General features: G+C 35.2%; 3 protein-coding genes across 3 annotated transcripts; 2 read left to right on the forward strand and 1 right to left on the reverse strand.

The window, feature by feature from the left end:
• The first annotated feature begins 2,551 nt into the window (after nt 1-2,551).
• Nucleotides 2,552-4,797, forward strand: LOC141596816 (cytochrome P450 704C1-like). The gene is made up of 6 exons (XM_074417069.1): nt 2,552-2,917; nt 3,016-3,231; nt 3,333-3,623; nt 3,689-4,009; nt 4,109-4,312; nt 4,429-4,797. Exons 1-6 carry the CDS (start codon nt 2,606-2,608, stop codon nt 4,609-4,611), a joined length of 1,527 nt encoding a protein of 508 aa, XP_074273170.1. The 5' UTR covers nt 2,552-2,605; the 3' UTR covers nt 4,612-4,797.
• A 353-nt stretch (nt 4,798-5,150) lies between these two features.
• On the forward strand, nt 5,151-8,086 carry LOC141596817 (cytochrome P450 704C1-like). Its single transcript, XM_074417070.1, has 6 exons — nt 5,151-5,551; nt 6,189-6,404; nt 6,485-6,775; nt 6,917-7,237; nt 7,409-7,612; nt 7,844-8,086. The coding sequence occupies exons 1-6, from the start codon at nt 5,240-5,242 to the stop codon at nt 8,024-8,026; spliced, it is 1,527 nt and encodes a 508-aa protein (XP_074273171.1). The 5' UTR covers nt 5,151-5,239; the 3' UTR covers nt 8,027-8,086.
• Nucleotides 8,087-8,266: 180 nt separating this feature from the next.
• Nucleotides 8,267-14,503, reverse strand: LOC141596818 (uncharacterized). Its single transcript, XM_074417071.1, has 5 exons — nt 14,296-14,503; nt 13,952-14,016; nt 9,685-9,908; nt 8,892-9,021; nt 8,267-8,803 (listed from the first exon to the last, which is right to left on the reverse strand). The coding sequence occupies exons 1-5, from the start codon at nt 14,441-14,443 to the stop codon at nt 8,669-8,671; spliced, it is 702 nt and encodes a 233-aa protein (XP_074273172.1). The 5' UTR covers nt 14,444-14,503; the 3' UTR covers nt 8,267-8,668.
• Nucleotides 14,504-18,794: the final 4,291 nt, after the last annotated feature.

An 18,794-nucleotide genomic window follows, 5' to 3' on the forward strand; every position in this document is an offset into this window, starting at 1 on the left:
CCACTAATTTCTTACAAAAAAATTGTTTAATCTCAATAAAAATTTGCGGTTTTTTATAATAATAATAATTATTATAATAAATAATAATAATAATAATAATAATAATAATAATAATAATAATAATAATAATAATAATAATAATAATAATAATAATAAAAAATAACAATAACAATAACAATAATAATAACAACAACAACAACAACAACAATAATAATAATATTTAGTTTAAGTTAATTTAATTTAAGTTAAATTAATTCAAGTTAATTTAAATCTGGACCCTGTAAGTTCGGTTCAGATCCTATAAGTTCAGTTCAGATCATATAAGTTCAGTTCAATTCAGATCCTATAAGTCTAGTTCAGTTCAGATCCTATAAGTTCAGTTAAGTTCAGATGTTATAAGTTCAGAAAAGTTCAGATCCTTTAAGTTCAGTTCAGATCCTATAAGTTCAGTTCAGCTCAGTTCAGATCCTATAAGTTCACTTCAGTTCAGATAAGATCTATTTCAGTCCAAAAGAACAGGGCCTAAGAACTTCAAAAATAAAGTTCTTCCCATTGTGGATGACATTGAGTTTGTCAAAATAAAAACTTGGTTCTTATTTAAGAACCAAGTTCTTTGTTAATTCTAAAAAATTAAATAGGCTGATAGAGATAAGATAATTAATAGTGGGTCTAAATTAAGAACTAGAAAAAGTTCTTTCATTGTGGTGTTAAGTTCTTAAACTTAGTAATTAGTAAAAAATGATTTGGAAATAGGAAGAACTTTATGTGAAGTTCTTTCATTGCACTTGCTCTTAGTTGATATTATGTTACGAATTACGATGCATATAAACTTAATTGTATTAAATCCACATTTTAAACACTTTTCTTGCTTGTGAAAGCATGAACCTCCAAACATCAAAATGATGAGTTTTGGTTGACTGGAAAATTGAATAGCAACACCACTTCTATAGCCACGACCACCAAGAGGTAATTTAAAAAAATATTCCACAATATATCCTGCATTTTAAAGCCAGTTAATGTCAAATTATTTTAGATCCAAGTATAAAAAGTATCGGTATAAAATATGGTTTGACTAATCCATGTTAAAATTTGATCTCAAATAGCACATGGCAAACACTTTTAGGTTCAGAAGTACACCTACGACTGGAAAGAAATCCCATGCTTAACTTGTTGCTTGTTAGTGGGTAGCCTACCCATCATTTCCGGCCAGTAAGCGTATTTTTTGTGACACTCTCAATTTCCATATAACATCGCACAAAAATTGAAAATTATTTGAAACCGAGTTGAAAATAAGCTTGTAATTTGACGCGGCGGAAAAGAATTTGGAAGATATCTCGGACCAGATCAGACTTTCTTACTCAACAGAGTCAACACTATCTAATACAAGGACTGGAACACCAACAATTTTATAATCACTTTATGAGGCCGCTTGCTATCAAAAAGTGACAAATTCCATGTTCCGTAAGGCAAAACAAATTATAAATATTTTCGGGTAGAGATCAGAGTCAAAAGAATCTAAGACATATATCCACCCATGGATCAGTCCAAAAGTGGTTACGTTCATCATTTCCAACGGTAAATTTTGATGATCTAGCCCGTGATAAACACCCTTACCAACCAGGAAAATATTGTTGTTTGGATTTCCCTAAAAGATGATTGTTAGTCAACGACCTTGATCCACAAAGCCTCATCTCCACTAGTAATGCGCCATCCCAGTTTGCAAAAAAAAAAAAGAGTCTAATTTATCGACATATAAGTTAGTTAATAGAAGTTAGTTATAATTAACTAACTTCCTAACAGACTAGACTAGTTAGACTAACTATGGTTAGGTGGTTAATAGTTAGTTAGGTCGGTTGATTCATGGGCTATAAATATCAGCTCATATCATATTGTAATATACAAGTTTACATTGAATAAAAATCATATTCATCAATTACATCAATACAAGGTATTGATGTTTTACATAATTAACTAAATTTGATGTGGAGACAAATCCCCTCTTTGATTTTTGGATTGCACATTTGAGCCTAAGAGAGCCAGTTTTACTTAAAACTGATTGTGTAAGTGTCACTCGTTCCGCAACCGATAAAAAGTTTAACCTAATTAAACTTTTGACAAGTAACCCAATTTTCATCACCCCCGATTATATCAATGTGCAAAAGTAAGCGTAAACCATTGGCTTATCATACCAACCACAATTAAATACGTAGATTATTGACTAGATAAAACAAAATTATTTAGGGAGCATTACACTATTACACATGGAAGGGTTGCCCCAATATGAACTCATAGAGTGATAGCTAAGAATGGCCCGAAATCCGAAATTAATTAGAAACCTCGATTGACATGACTCGAACCTTGTTTGTCCCGTTGTTGCCCCGACACGAACCAAAACCAACGGGCTGTAGTTGCCCGATTAAAATAACCAGACCTGAACCTGAAATGACCTGAAACCAAAATGAATTGACCCAATACAATGTATGTAGCAAACCGAAAATGACCCGACCCAAACCCGACGTACTTCATATATGAGTATTATATATAGTACCACCAATGATCAATCAATAACTTAATCATCTAGCTTCTCACATACACACCCAAAATAATGGCATACCAAAACACCAACTTTATGAACACAACTCTGACATTCATTGTCCCAACAATCCTAGCTTTTGTGTTCATCAAATTTGTTAAAAGCAAGCTATTTCAGCAAGATGGGTGTAAAAATTACCCACCAATTGCAGGAACCATGCTTAACCATCTGCTTAATTTCAAGAGGCTTCATCATTACATGACTGATCTTGCTACCAAACATAAAACTTACAGAATATTAAACCCTTTTAGAAATGAGGTTTACACTTCTGACCCTGCTAATGTTGAGTATATCCTCAAGACTAACTTTGATAACTATGGCAAGGTATCATTTATTTGCCATTTTTTTACTGACCAGTAATCCATTATACTTTGTTAAATTTCTCTACTGATATAGTGATATGAATGTTGTTAAAAATTCAGGGAGATTACAACTATGGGCATCTGAGTGATTTGCTGGGTGACGGGATTTTTGCAGTGGATGGGGATAAATGGAGAAACCAAAGGAAAGTTTCTAGCTATGAGTTTTCGACTAGGAATTTACGAGATTTTAGCAGCACAATTTTCCGTGAAAAAGCTATGAAACTGGCTAATGTTATTTCAAATGCTGTTAAGTCTGGTAACAGCATCGACATCCAAGTAAGTTACTGCAGTACATTCCATCTATGGTTTAACTCCAAAAACTTTGAATCTTAAGTCTTAACTCTACCGCTGTGTGACGAGTAGTTGAACTTTTGTAGGATTTGTTCATGAGATCAACTTTAGATTCAATATTCAAAGTGGCATTTGGAGTTGATTTGGATACGACGTTTGGCTCAAATGAAGAAGGCAAGAGATTTACGCAAGCATTCGATGATGCTAGTGCTATATCACTCTATCGTTATGTTGATGTGTTTTGGCCGATTAAAAAGTTTCTGAATATCGATTTGGAGGCTAAGCTCAAGCACGACATCAGAATAGTTAATGACTTTGTATACAAGTTGATTATCAACAAATCTGAGTCACTCAAAAACTCAGGAGCCACTCATTCAGTAAGTTCAATTTTCTCATTAAACTAAATTTCTATGAAGTAGTTTTTGATGAATGGGTAATGCAGATGAAGAAAGACGATATATTATCCAGATTTTTGCAGCAGAACAACACTGAGCCAAAGTATCTAAGAGACATAATCTTGAACTTTGTGATAGCGGGGAAAGACACAACAGCAGCTACATTGTCATGGTTTATTTACATGCTTTGTAAGCACCCACAAGTTCAGGAGAAGGTGGCTGAAGAAATAAGAAAAGTCGTAAGCATGGAAAGTGGCGGTGATTGTGCAGAATTAACCACCAGATTTAGCGAAGAATCACTTGAAAGGTTGCATTACCTACACGCTGCTGTTACTGAGACACTCCGACTCTATCCTGCTGTTCCTGTGGTAATTTCCCGCTGACCTAAATTGATCAAGCAGGTTCATTTGTATTCTTGTAATGTTGGTAGCAGAATCCACAATGAGAACCATCTATTGTTTCGACAGGATGCCAAGACATGCTTTTCAGATGATACACTTCCTGATGGGTACAGCGTGAAAAAAGGGGACACTGTGGCTTACCAACCCTACGCGATGGGTAGGATGCCTTCAATTTGGGGCGATGATGCACCCAATTATCACCCTGAAAGATGGCTCAATGAAGATGGCATCTTCCAGCCACAAAGTCCCTTCAAGTTCACCGCCTTCCAGGTAAACTAGTCATATAAATCATTAGTGAGCGTATAGCAACGATAACAAAAGCGTCCGTTCAGTTTCAGTTTCAGTTTTATGCGGCCACTGTCTCATGTACCACTTATTGTAAACAGGCAGGTCCGCGGATATGCCTTGGTAAGGAATTTGCTTACAGGCAGATGAAGATTTTTTCCGCTGTTCTGTTCAGCAACTTCGTCTTCAAACTCGACAAGGAAGAGACAATTGTAAACTACAGAACAATGATAACACTTCAAATCGATGGTGGGTTACAAGTACGAGTTTCTCGTCGAATATAAGCCAACTTTGTGTAATCTCTATAATAGTGTGTTGCTAATAAGCGTCCACCTAGGATGTTTGAAAAAAGTTACTCTCTATATTGACAATAAGAATTGAATTATCTTCAGCTATAGTTTCAATAATGAAAAGCCAAGGAGGTAGAACTTGAATGCAAAGAATTGTCCACTTTGACTTTTTTTGTGTCACAAGAGCGATTGTGAATTTGTGAATCCTGGTCATGAGTAGATGGAGAGAAACTTATTTTTTATGCAAAAGAAAGGCCGAATGCCCGGACTCGTAACCCGCTCGCCTGAACCGAATATGAATATTATTGTTTTAAAATTATGGAGAGAAACAGTAAAAGAAATTATCCGTAGATCGAAATAGCGGGTTACACCGACTTGGGGCTAATCTGAAATCGGGTTCAAGATTTATGCATATCAAGTTCGCATTTATCAACTGATCAAGACAGATTTTGAAAGGGTGGTTGAGACAGTTGTGTAATTATTCTATTTATGACACAGAAAGTAGAGTGGGGGAGTGGGTAGCAAACTAGGAGTACATAGTATTTTACTATTACAGGTATCAATTAGTCAATTACTACAATAACTTAATCCTGCACAACTCACACACCCAAACTAATGCCTAATGGAATACCAAAACTCCAACTTCATCAACACAACTTTGACAGTCATTGTTCCAACAATCCTAGCTCTTCTGTTCTTCAAATTTGTTAAAATCAAGCTATTTCAGAAACATGGGCATAAAATTTACCCACCAATTGCAGGAACAATGTTCAACCAGTTGCTTAATTTTAAGAGGCTTCATCATTACATGACTCATCTTGCTACCAAACATAAAACTTACAGATTATTAAACCCTTTTAGAAATGAAGTTTATACTTGTGATCCTGCTAATGTTGAGTATATTCTCAAGACCAACTTTGATAATTTTGGCAAGGTATCTATCATTTTTTTGTCTTTTTTAATGTTCGCGGGCAGTGGTGGATCTAGGGGGGGTTAATAGAGGTGCCATTTATTACTCGTTCGCCCTTGTTGAGATCTTTCGCGCCCATAAGGCCGTCACTGTAATTGTAGGCTGTGGCTAATTAGATACAGTTTGTTTAATTTCTCTTAATTACATGAGCTGTTAATTATTGGTTGCATGCTTCAGATTCATTTTTTGCTGCAAAAATTATGCATCTTTGACTTTGGAGTGATTGTATGTATATACGGAGTAGCAATCAGTTATATAGAGATAAAAGTTGCCAATTTTGATGGGTTGAATGTTGAATTTAGATGAAAATGGGATAATCATTTAAGATATAATTAGTCCATTGGTAATCATGGGCTTCGTTTATGATTACTGCTTAGTTATTTATGGCTAATGTTGTCGATTCCAATTTTCTTATTGGCTCGAGTGTACGGTGACGTGGTACACCCATCGGTGGACATGACTCAAGCAAAACTTTGTTGACATGGAAAGGAGTGTACAGCCTTTATATACTGTTGGGATATTAATGTGTGACCATAACTTTTTGGAAATTTCTGAATAATGTCTCTATACTTGCTGATATATGAATGTATACAAATTTCAGGGAGATTATACATATGACAATGTGAGTGATCTGCTGGGTGATGGCATTTTTGCAGTGGATGGGCATAAATGGAGAAACCAACGGAAAGTCTCTAGCTATGAGTTTTCGACTAGGGTTTTACGAGATTTTAGCAGCACAATTTTCCGTGAAAATGCTGTGAAATTGGCTAATGTAATTTCAGATGCTGTAAAGTCTGACCATATCATGGACATCCAAGTAAGATGTTTATTTATTGGTTATGGTTAGTTTTGGTAGTGACAATTGTTTGAGATGTTAACTAGACTTAGGTTGTGTAGGATTTGTTCATGAAATCGACATTGGATTCAATATTCAAAGTTGCATTCGGAGTTGAGTTAGATAGTATGTGTGGCTCAAATGAAGAAGGGATAAGATTTAGCCAAGCTTTCGATGATGCCAGTGCTACATCACTGTATCGTTATGTGGATATCCTCTGGCCTGTTAAGAGGTTTCTCAACATTGGTTTGGAGGCTAAACTTAAGCAGGACATTAGAATTATCAATGATTTTGTATACAGGTTGATCAGCAACAAAGTTGAGTTAATGAAAAGGTCACAAGGCACTCCTTCCGTAAGTTGAACCTTTTAGCCAAATACTCCTGATTATTCGATTTTGGAAAACAATGTGATTCTGATGCATGCAATCATCACACCTTTTCATTATTTATTCAAGGTTTCTTGATTTAAATTGTTCTTGAATGGGTAAATGCAGATGAAGAAAGACGATATATTGTCGAGATTTTTGCAGCTTGACAACACTGACCCTAAATATCTGAGAGACATAATCTTGAACTTCGTGATAGCCGGCAAAGACACTACAGCAGCTACACTATCTTGGTTCATTTACATGCTTTGTAAACACCCAGAAGTGCAGGAGAAGGTGGCAGAAGAGCTAAGAAATGTTACAAGCATGGAAAGCGGCGTTAATTATGAACAACTTACTACCAATTTGAGAGAAGAATCACTTGAAAGGTTGCATTACCTACACGCAGCTTTGACTGAGACTCTCCGACTCTATCCTGCTGTTCCTGTGGTAAACTAAAATTTAAATAACCTATGTTGTTTTTGAATCCTCATTTCTCCACAAGTACCTAGGGCTGACCAACTGACACTCATATATGAGTGCTGACACTGCACATCAGTACTCCGACCAACTTTCTTGGTTTACCGACATCAAAATTAATTTTTTCTGCTGGTTCTACAGGATGCCAAGATATGTTTTTCTGATGATACACTGCCTGATGGGTATAGTGTGAAGAAAGGAGACATGGTCGCATACCAACCCTACGCAATGGGAAGGATGCGTTTTATTTGGGGAGATAATGCCGAGGACTATCACCCCGAAAGATGGCTTGATGAAGATGGGATCTTCCAACCACAGAGTCCCTTCAAATTCACCGCATTTCAGGTACCAATTATCATGACACTCTTTACTTTACGTCATTCAATTTCTTTTGATATCGTTTAAAACTCCCAATTCTAATAGAATGAGTCTTCTATAAGACGGTCTCACATATATGCGTATAATCACAATCTTTATAAAGTCCCCATTTAACTATAGTCGTTAAATCCAGTATTGTCCGCTAGATTGTTCCATATGAGTTTTCCGACTCTTATAAGAGTATGTTTGCTTAAACAGGCAGGTCCACGAATATGCCTTGGGAAGGAATTTGCATACAGGCAGATGAAGATTTTTTCTGCGGTTCTGTTGAGCAACTTTGTTTTCAAACTCGGTGATGAAGAAAGCATTGTAAACTACAGAACAATGATAAACCTCCATATTGATGGCGGTTTACATGTTCGAGCTCTTCCACGAAAATAATGTATATTATTAAGTTCAACTAAATTATAAGTGTGTTGATTATAATTCTGGTGTTTCTTACATCTAGCTCCTAGAACCCTACTGCTAATAGACTAATGGCGATTACTCAAATGTTGTTCAACTTGGATTTTTTATTGCTAACCCAACACCAAAATTATCGAGCTAAGATAAGCATCCATATTGAAGGCGACTTTTATTGAAAAATCGGCAAAACAATGTCACAACTCACAATGATGAAGATTTATGTAAAATGAGGCCTGCTTTGGATACATGTGTAGCTCAGATAATGAAATCCCCGTTGTCACCCGCCAAGGACGTGACACCGTGTTAATAACAACTGTAAATCTCAATAGAGGCACAAAAGTCTGGCTTCCGCACTTATGCCTAAGGGCTAAGGGGCACAAATCTTGGGGAGAAAAAAAGATGATTTTACTTGATAGAATATAGATATTACAACTTCTTTTGGATGTAAATTGTGTTGCGTAAAAGATGCGACAAGGACAGTTCTGATGCAGATGGATTCTGAACTCAGGTCATACAAACCCCACTCAACGACTTGACCAGCTTGTCACCTGCACGTTCTCTCGGCAAGATAAGCCTCCGATGATGATCCTATCTCACATAAGTACATAAGAGCAGATTTCATTGCTCCTCTGAGGATGGATTCAAAGAAGGAAGTTGAATTCCCAGCCTATTATTCCCTCTACGGTTCCTATACGCCTCAATAGCCTGCAATCTGAGCCTCTCCTGTGAAGCATTCATAGGTTTTTTGGGTGCCTGTACAAAAAAAAATGACATTTTATTTGTTTAATAAATTGTTGCACTTGATCAACAGCTGCAAACAAAAAATACAAAAGATGGGTACCTTAGGAACTACATCCAACTTTGGTGGAGCTTGAACAACATCCCCAAATTTGACTTCATCACGCTTTGGAAGGTCTAGTGTCTGTTCAGGCCCTCCTTTCTTTTGGTTCTTTTTCTTGTTCTTTAGAAACCTGTACCGGATGAAGCCAGAAGGGAGTTTGATCAACAGAAGTTCATGCACATGCATATTACTCAAGCTTCAAACGCTGGGGTAACATATTCAAGAGTCCGACTCGGCATGACTCATCTTACTAAGTTGAGGATACAGGTACTAGAATACGCAAACGAAACATAAATATGCTTATAAATAGAGATATTTAGATTTTTCAACTAAATAAAGAAATATTGACGAGGCTTTAAATCCTTAAATATTTCATACACAGTTGTCTTCTTCTACAAGTGTTACATAGGCGTCCATTTATGGTTATTCTAGGACAAGTGTAGGATTGGTAAGTGTCGGGAGTGGATTCCCATATCCTTTGGGGATCGTCTTGGACATAGGTATGACGTATGACCACAGAAATAAAGAGTCAACGTAACAGACCATATCCAGTACAAAATATGTCTTGAAAGGCAAAATGATCACTTTGTCAAAGGATACACTGATAATTTCATTAGAAATGTTTTCATAGTGCGTTACTTCTGACAAGAAACGAGGGATCTCTTAGCAAATTACCAACCAAAGGAAAACAAAATACCACTAATGGACACCAGACATCAGATGCAAATTACTCATGTACGCTAAAATATTCATCCACCTGCCTATTCGTTTTAACCAAGATGAGAATGCTTACTCCTTTTTACGCTGCTTTCGTTTAGAAGTAACACCCAATTTTTCCATCTCTGCCGCAAACCGTAAGTCATTCACCTCTCTCCGCTTTCGTTTCTTCTTCTTCTTCTTATCATCATCCACACCAGGGTTTATCTTTTCTTCGCTCTCAAGCATTGCTGACATTTTCTCGATCTTGGCGCTAATACTTGCGCTTTTAGGCTCATTTTCAACTACAGACTGAGGCTTCTATAAAGAAAAATACAGTAAAGCATTAAGAACTATACACCCACCGCTGAGGTTAATTTTGGAATGCAATGTCTATCGAAGGCAGTGAAGGCACTGACTGCTAAGTCAAACATTTCTTAGCATTTAGAAAGCAGAGAGAAAGGATCCCAGCATCAACATCACTGTTTCCTCTTAGGTTCGATCATTTCCCGAAGGCAACAAATTGTCTTTCCTTCCATTTATAGAAAGTTTCTTATTACTTTTCCAATTTCCAATAGAGCCAAAGATCCATTATATTTTAGTGTTGTAATATAATAGGGTAAAAGCAAATAGTCTCACTAAACTAGTTGTGAATCTTATATTGTGAAGCATCAACTCAGTCATTGCGGTTTCGCTGCAATTTTCATTCAGTTTTCGAAAACAACCTCTTTGTATTGACTATTGAGTAAGGGCGTGTACATCCAACCCTCTCACCCTATCATAGGCCTGTGCATGTTTCGTTCAACGTACTTCTCTAGAGCTTATTAAATCGAGAAGGATGACACAATAGACCATGTAAGAGACAACAAAGTCTTAGTTTGAAAATATGGACAGTTTACATAGATCATCAAAAAATGATATGGAGACAGTTAAAATAGATCATCGTAAACTTGTAGGGAACTGTCAAACCAAGTTAGAAAACGATGAAAAAGTTGAGAAAGAAAAAATACGATTTAAAAGAAAAGTAATATAATCCCTTCCCAGACTAAGAGTAAAACGCAAAACTTTCCTACTTGCACATTTTACCTCGTAAGGCTCTCGTATCACATCTTCCAATAATTACTCACCACTATATCAGTTATCCTTGAGCAAGTCAACAACAGAACTTGCAATCTTAGAGCAAATAAACCACAAGAGTGCCTTGACGGGATAATAATAAAACACCACTGGTCGAGTTTTAAGGACAGCCAAACTTCCAAGCCATATCAATCAAATGCTACGTTAGTCCACTAGTCGTTTCTATCGACCAATGCTTGAGCAAATCAAGAGCATAAGTTCCATTTTTAGCTGAAACACGCATGTCATCCTAGAGCAAGTGCCACTCTAAACCTTTTCTTTACTCTGAAATCGAAAAGCTTCACTCTTTCCAGGCAAAATAAGCTCAAACTTGAACTTAACTCCGTCTAATTTGGCATCACTCTGATTTATGCTACATGGTTACTAACATAGACCACTAATTGATATCCAAGAAACGCATAAAAAACACCAAACACATCGTCAAACATCCTACCGATAGGCGAAATAGCTGCTTAAAAGCTACTCCCTTTTTGACCCAATCATTGTCTAACTTCTTTTATTGTTTGTGAGGGGTATTTTAATCGAAGGTAGACAAATGATTGGTGTTGGAAGTAATGCTAAGGCTAGCGATGTCGTCTAAATACATTGTATTAGAGAGATGCCTTCTATTACCTCGTAAAAGCATCTCACCACTACTTGCATAATTATAGCCACTAACTCCATGTTTATTGCCATGTTTATGGTGGAGTTATGCCACTATCTTTGTGATTATGATGTAATTAATCACTATAAATATGAGAAGTGTACTCATTTGAGGTACACATCTTCCATATATCTCTACTACTTCTCTATGATAATTTTGAGCATACCATATGAGTTCCAACTCCTAATGGTTGAGTACACAACTTTTAGGAGTGTTGTGTGACCTTGGGGGACGACGCCTATATCGATTTGTACCGTAGTCGGGGCGATTTCGTTTCTCATTCAGTGGCCTCCATACCACGACACAACAACAAATATTCTCTAATTATATCTTCGCCCCTATAGTGATACTATATTTCCAACAATTGAGAAACGAAATTTTATCGCTATTTTTGTTGTTGTGTTCATTATTTTTGTCATTGGAATTATTTCTATTGGCCAGAAATATTGTTCTTCGTGTATAAGAATCAGGCCGCGGAGAGTGAGACAGCAGTTTGGTATTTTGGCCATAACTCGGTCTCTAGAGCTTTGTTTGAGGCGTGTAAGATGGCGTTGGAAAGCTAAGAAGAAGGGCTACAACTTTGTAGTTGAAGCCGTGAGCAGATTCGGTCATCTACCATCCTTAAATTGGACAACAATGTCATGGTAGTATGCTGAAAGTTTTTATGAAAACTCATAAAAGAATGGTATTATCTACGGAGTATAATTTTATTGCTCAATTCATTCTTGTGATTAATGTATGTTCCCGTGAATTTCCTTTACAAATATTTATGATGATAAATATGAAGGTTCGGTCAAATTATATATGCCTTAATCGTTCATATGTTTAAGCTACTAGTTTATTTGGTAATGTCTATAATCTTGATAAAATTACTTGTTAATTGATTTCGAGATTATGTGAATGAAATTGTTCTAAGATTTTGAATGAGAAGTAGCTAGAATGATTGAGTGACCAAGATATTGTTATGTCTATTATATGTTTATCAAGCAAAATATTTCACACATTTGGATTGATTATTTAGTTTTGATTATGAGATGAACTAAAATTGATATTTGAGTTATGAACCAAATGTGGGGGTTAAATATTTTGTTTTAAATTGATATAGTATCTTGGATATATGTGACAAAAAATTGGAAATGATTATTTGTCAAAGCTTCATAAAAGTAGATTATGGAGAATATTATTTGTCAATGATTATCAGATGATGAAGGAATGAATGAATAATGTCTATATTTTGTTTGAACGATTATGTTTGTCACTAATTTGTGGCGTGACAATATGTGAGGGAAGACGTACAACTTATTTGATAAATTTATTCATCAAGTTTAGAGTTAATATCTTATAATTTGTGAAGAGTATGTATATCTTTGATTGTGAGGGTGTAGAGAAAATGATAATCGCATGTTTTATATGTGAATAATTGAACCAAAATTAGAAGTATTAATTTGTTGGCTAATGGCTATGTCAATAAATAATGGTTGCGTAAGGTTCAATTATTTATGTTATACTTTGCTTACACCACACTATATGAGATTATGATTGATTTTATGTGCGTAAGCCTTAGAGCTTTTAATGAATCTATATCCCTTTATTTGGGTGGTCTTATTGAGAAGGACTTGATGGTTCACCGCTATGTTGAGAGGTTGAGCCTTAGAGCTCTTAATGATTCTATAGCTCATGCGTGAGTGGTTTATATGGAGATAGACTTGTTGGAATCACCTACGTGAGTGTGAAGGATTGGCCTCCTTATATGAGAGACTAGGCTATCTCTCTAGAGCATTCGTGAGAATCCCAAGGTTCATTTGGCCATAAATTTGTTGAATTGTATCGCGGAACTCGTTCGGAACTTAAGGTGAGGTATGTGTTTGGAATTTACCCCGGAGTCTAGGAGTTCAAGATTCGTTCACTCTCTAGATGATGAAAGAATTGTTCCATTTCACTAATGTGTTAGTTTAAGTCGAAAGACACTAATACTTAAGTATCAATCCTTATTAATGTGCTCAAAATTTTTGTCTATCCTTTGCATTAGTGGGGGATTGTTGGAAGTAATGCTAAGGCTAGCAATGTCGTCTAAATACATTGTATTAGAGAGATGTCTTCCATTACCTGGTAAAAGCATCTCATAACTACTTGCATAATTATAGCCACTAACTCCATGTTTATTGCCATGTTTATGGTGGAGTTATGCCACTATCTTTGTGATTATGATGTTAATTAATCACTATAAATATGAAAAGTGTAGTCATTTGAGATACACATCTTCCATATATCTCTACTACTTCTCTATGATAATTTTGAGCATACCATATGAGTTCCACTCCTAATGGTTGAGTACACAACTTTTAGGAGTGTTGTTTGACCTTGGGGGAAGACGCCTATATCGATTTGTACCGTAGTCGGGCGATTTCGTTTCTCATTCAGTGGCCTCCATACCACGACACAACAACAAATATTCTCTAATTATATCTTCGCCCTATAGGGGTACTATATTTCCAACAATTGGGACGGATGAACTATACATAAAGCATCCACAAACACACAATTGACACAAAAAATAAATACAGTAAAATGTTGGCATACATACATTTTGAGAAGCATCCCTTTTCTTGCCTTTCAATTGAATTGCACTCTCTAAATTAGCTTCGTTCCCTGAACATTAACAACCACCAAAAGTAAATTGCAAGGACTGGTCAGATGTACACAGTCTTACCCTCATCATGCTAGTAACACTAGGTGACTGATTCTAAATGACCCAACTAAAAATTAAATTCGAGAATTGCATTGAATGACCGCTATTGTAGCCCAGGCTAAACTAGTAATAAAACTGGCACGGTATCAGTTTACGAGCTATTTTGATTTATTCCATCATAATCTAGAATAAACTAATAATAATGAAAATACAAAAAAGAAAAAGAAAAGGAAAGTAACCTAGGGAAGAAGAGTAAGACATGAGTTTGCGAAGTTTAGAAGGAATAGCGTGAATAGAAGACATCTCAGGTGGCGGAGGAAGCCGTTTGTCGCCGCCATGGGACTTTAGGTAGTTTTTCTCTCTCCTTTTTTGCCCTTTTCCTCCCATCTTTTCTTCAACTTTTGTGACTGCTGCTAGCCAAGTATGTGTTGTTCAGGTAAACGGTACTTCGGTTTTACGATATTGGTATTTTGGGTTCGAGTTTGGATCTCGTAAAAGTTTTTTATTTATTTATTTTTTTTTTTTTTTTGAAAGCTACCTAATATTTGTCTCCACTACCTATTATTTTATTTTTTTTGCAAGACACCACCTTTAATTTTTTAAATTTTGTTTAAAACTACCAAAATTAATTTTTCGGCCAAATTTTGGTCGAACTCCGGTATTGACTTTGTTTACTCCTTTTTTTCACGTAGGAACTTTTTTTTTTTTTTTTACCCTTCCATTATATTTTCCCTTGAAAAAATTCAACACCCTCTCTTCCCTCCTCTTTCTTGTCCTGATTTAACCCCTTCTCTTTCTCTCGCTCTTCTCGTTCACAACCATCTTATTCTCATACCTCCTTATCTTTCTTCTTATCTCCATTTCTGGTTTTGCCCAATGTCAAGTAGCTCAATAATATCCACGAAAACCTGAACTAGAAGAAAGGTATGCAACTGTGGAATCCATGTTGCACTTAAAACGTCTTGAAGTGTCGTATGATGAGAAAAGTTGATCAACTTAAGCAAGGAGTTAAGGAGAAGATGCATTTGAAGGAGCTTGAAGTGAAATATGATGAGATGAAGATTTGCGTTGGAGATGTTGAGGTCATAGAAGAAAAAAGCTAAGATATTCATAGGATTGGTGTTTTCAATGTTGTTTCCAATGTATTTCAATGCTTGCTATTGTAGACTTCAAATAAATGTTATCTCAAGTTAATTTGACATGAAATGCAATGTAATGTACTCAGATACTGGTTTTTCTTAATTGCATAATTGCATTGCTTACATTTTGTCATTACAAAATAGTGGATATGGGATTACAATAAAATTCACCAATCTTAAATAGGTGAAGGATGAATGAGTAATTGGGAAAGTAAATCAGGTAAGGTAAAAGAAGAGAAAGGGAAATAGGCATGGGGACTATGGTAAAATAGGAATGAGGGGAAAAAAAATGAGAAAATAAGAAAGTTCTCATGTGACAATTGGAGTAAGTAAGGTCAATGACAGAGCTTGTCCAAAATTTGGTCGAAAAATAGGTTTTGGTAGTTTTCAACAACACTTAAAAAATTAAAGGTATTATCTTGCAAAAAATAAAATAATAGGTAGTGTATTTGCAAGTAAGACAAATCTTAGGTAGTTTCTGACAAAAAAACTCTCGTAAAACTGGTCCAATTTTCTAAGAGGAGGTTATTATTCATCGTTGATAAAATTAGCGAAATGGACAATTTTTGTCTCGTTCTGCCTACAAAATAAACTCAACGTCTCTCTAATTTTTACTTCTCTCTGCTCCACTTCAAAACTAGTTGAATTAACGAATCAATTAATATTAATCGAATTAACAAACCAAAATTAATCGAATTAATAAACTAAAATTAAACAAATTAACCAACTAAACTAATCGAATTAATGAATTACTAGCAACAAACGATAATGATTTAATCCAAAATAATTAAAAAACAATTTACTAATCCAATTAAAGTAATCCAAATAGCATTAAACCAATCAAATTATTTAAATAACGAAAAAAAAAAATCAATGAGTTATTAGTTCTTAGTTTAAATTTGTCAATTAAATTGCTTGTCAATTTATTAAATTGAAGTGCTTGGGATGGGAGGGCAGTTTATTACATTTGTTAACGAAAATTAGAAATTTGTCGATGACGAATGAATAGCAACTTGGTTACCTAAACTAATAAGTAATGTTTTATAACCCGATTCGATTGGTTCATTTGCCAAGTTTAATTGGGTTGGGTTAGGTCATTTTCTATTTGTTATCTTTCGGGAAATATTCACTTATTTATCACGTTATTCGTATTTAATACTCGTATTAGTTTGGAAGGATATTGTTAGGGTCGATTATGTAATATACTCCCTCCAATTCACAATAAACCTCCCTATTTCCTTTTTCGGTTATTCACAATAACCTCCCTATTTCCTATTTTGGTAAGTGGTTGTGTGGTTCAAATTTAATTGTATGGTGTGGTAGTGTATTTGTGTGGTCCAAATTTAATTATATGGTGGGGTAGTGTGTTTCCTTAATTTTTGTGCCAAAATGAAATTAGAGGTTTATTGTGAATTGGAGGGAGTATTTAGCTATATTGGGGAGTCATGATGTACTTACGCTTAAATTTAAGAGATGTTCGTAGTTATTATTGAAATGTGAAAACATAAATCATGCTTATTTGAAGTTAAATTGTGGTTTGAACGCACTTGATCATTGTTGTTTGGTGTTAAAGAGAGTAATGTGAAATAGGTTAATTTCATTAAATTTCGCCATATTTTCAGCATAGGTAGTTTTTGACCCAAAAAAAGAGAAAACAAAGGTAGTCTAAAAAAAGAAAAATACTATAAGGTAGTCTTTATCCCTAAATATAAGGTAGTTTTTAACAAAAAAAAAATCTTGTATTTAACTATATTATACTGATGTGTTCATTTTACATATACTTTTACCCCTCATTTTAGCTCGGTTTTGATTGCATATCATACTTTAATAGTATATTTGTGAGCTAATCTTGTGTTCTAGGTGTATTGCTTGTATTTGTTACATTTTATAGAAATCTACGCATTTAGAGGCTTTTTTCCGTCATTTTAGCAAGCACCGAGTTCACTAAGCTAAGTGGAAACAAGATGGACCAAGTATGACCATGGAAAATGTGTTTCCAAGCCCAAGGAAGAAAGTATGGAGCAATGGATTGATAAATTCAAATGATCATACAAAGAGCCCAATGAGAAGTCCAAATTCACGTGGAAAAGATCAAGCTTAGGATGCTCTTTGGAAGCTCTTAAGTTGTTAGATTAAGCATTTACCCGGGTGCATTAAGGGACATTTATCGCAAACTTTGGATAGGGTTGACCCCCTCTTGGACCTTGACGTTATGCCCCTATTTTATTATAAATAAGGGCCTTAATCCGTCATTAGGGACATCTTTCATATGTCTTTCATACACTATTTCACTCTCTATTAGCCTTAAACACAAAATTCTCTCTTAGTTTTCATTTTAGTTTTAATATTGTTAAGCATTTGATACTTGTTAAACATTTGGTTCTAATTAATTCAAGCATTTGGTTCTCAATTGTTCTTCCTTACAAGTTCCATTTCTATTTCGGTAATTCTAATTCTAGTTTATTTAGTTTACGTTTTCATTATTAGTTATCACATAGTTTCGTCATTAGTGTTTCAATTATATCACATAGTTTAATATTACATTTTATGATTCACCATTTAGTTTATATCATTTCTATAATCATGTCTCGCATTTCATACATCAAAGTTTGTAAATTACATTTCAACATGAGTAGCTAATTTACCTTAGTCTAGGGACTAGGGAAGCCATGCAATAACTAATATATGTAAAATGATAAATTAGGTTGATATAATATTGTCTAATTGTTTCTATCACATGTTTGTATCGTCACGATTAATCTTTGTTTAGAGGTCTTATTCATTGCTTAAGTTTGCTAATTCGTTCTATAAGTCGAGAGGCACGGAATCGGATTAGACTAAGCGTGTGTAGTAGGACGACCTAGTCATAAACGGGAGTTTCTATAGGACCTGATCTATGGTTAACGCTAATATCGTGAGGTGGGTGTCTTTAAGCCTAAACAATTGACAATGTTATTATTTCCGAGTTTAGTATGAATATATATTTACAATTGCAAGTGTGACCCGACTCCCCTAAACTCCTTTTATCATATAGTTTACATCGTTTTATTTGCTAATCATCAAACCAACCAACCAACAAACCAAACCAATCGTAATCGACCTTGATAGAAATCTATTCATAGCATTTCATAACGCAATTCCCGTCTCCTTGTGTTCGACCCCTATTACTACATTAATTTGTGTCTAGGGAAATTATCTTTGTTAGGTGTGCGACATAGCCTATCAAATTTTGGCGTTGTTGCCGGGGAGCACGGTTTTATTGCGTTTAGATTTGTCGATTTCTATCTTATTTTCTTTTGTCTTAAGGAACACTTGTTCCTTGAGACCGTTACTTATCATTTTCTAGAGATTGTTATCTTATGCCCAGGTCTTCTCGTAGTGGAGATTTGCTTTCACGGGATTCCGAGCCCGAGAAAACCTTTCGGAGAAGACGATGTTTTTGGAAAGAAGTGAAAGAAGCCGCTTCTCCCGTACAAGTTGAAAGTGAAAGAAAGTCTTTCTTAGACGATCTTAAAGCTCTTGAAGAAGAGAATGTTTCTAGTTCATCTCCACCACCACCACCATCTCCAACTAAAAAGATGATGAAACTTTCCGATCAT

Source organism: Silene latifolia, chromosome 8 (assembly GCF_048544455.1).
Source record: "Silene latifolia isolate original U9 population chromosome 8, ASM4854445v1, whole genome shotgun sequence".
NCBI classification, from domain to species: Eukaryota; Viridiplantae; Streptophyta; class Magnoliopsida; order Caryophyllales; family Caryophyllaceae; genus Silene; species Silene latifolia.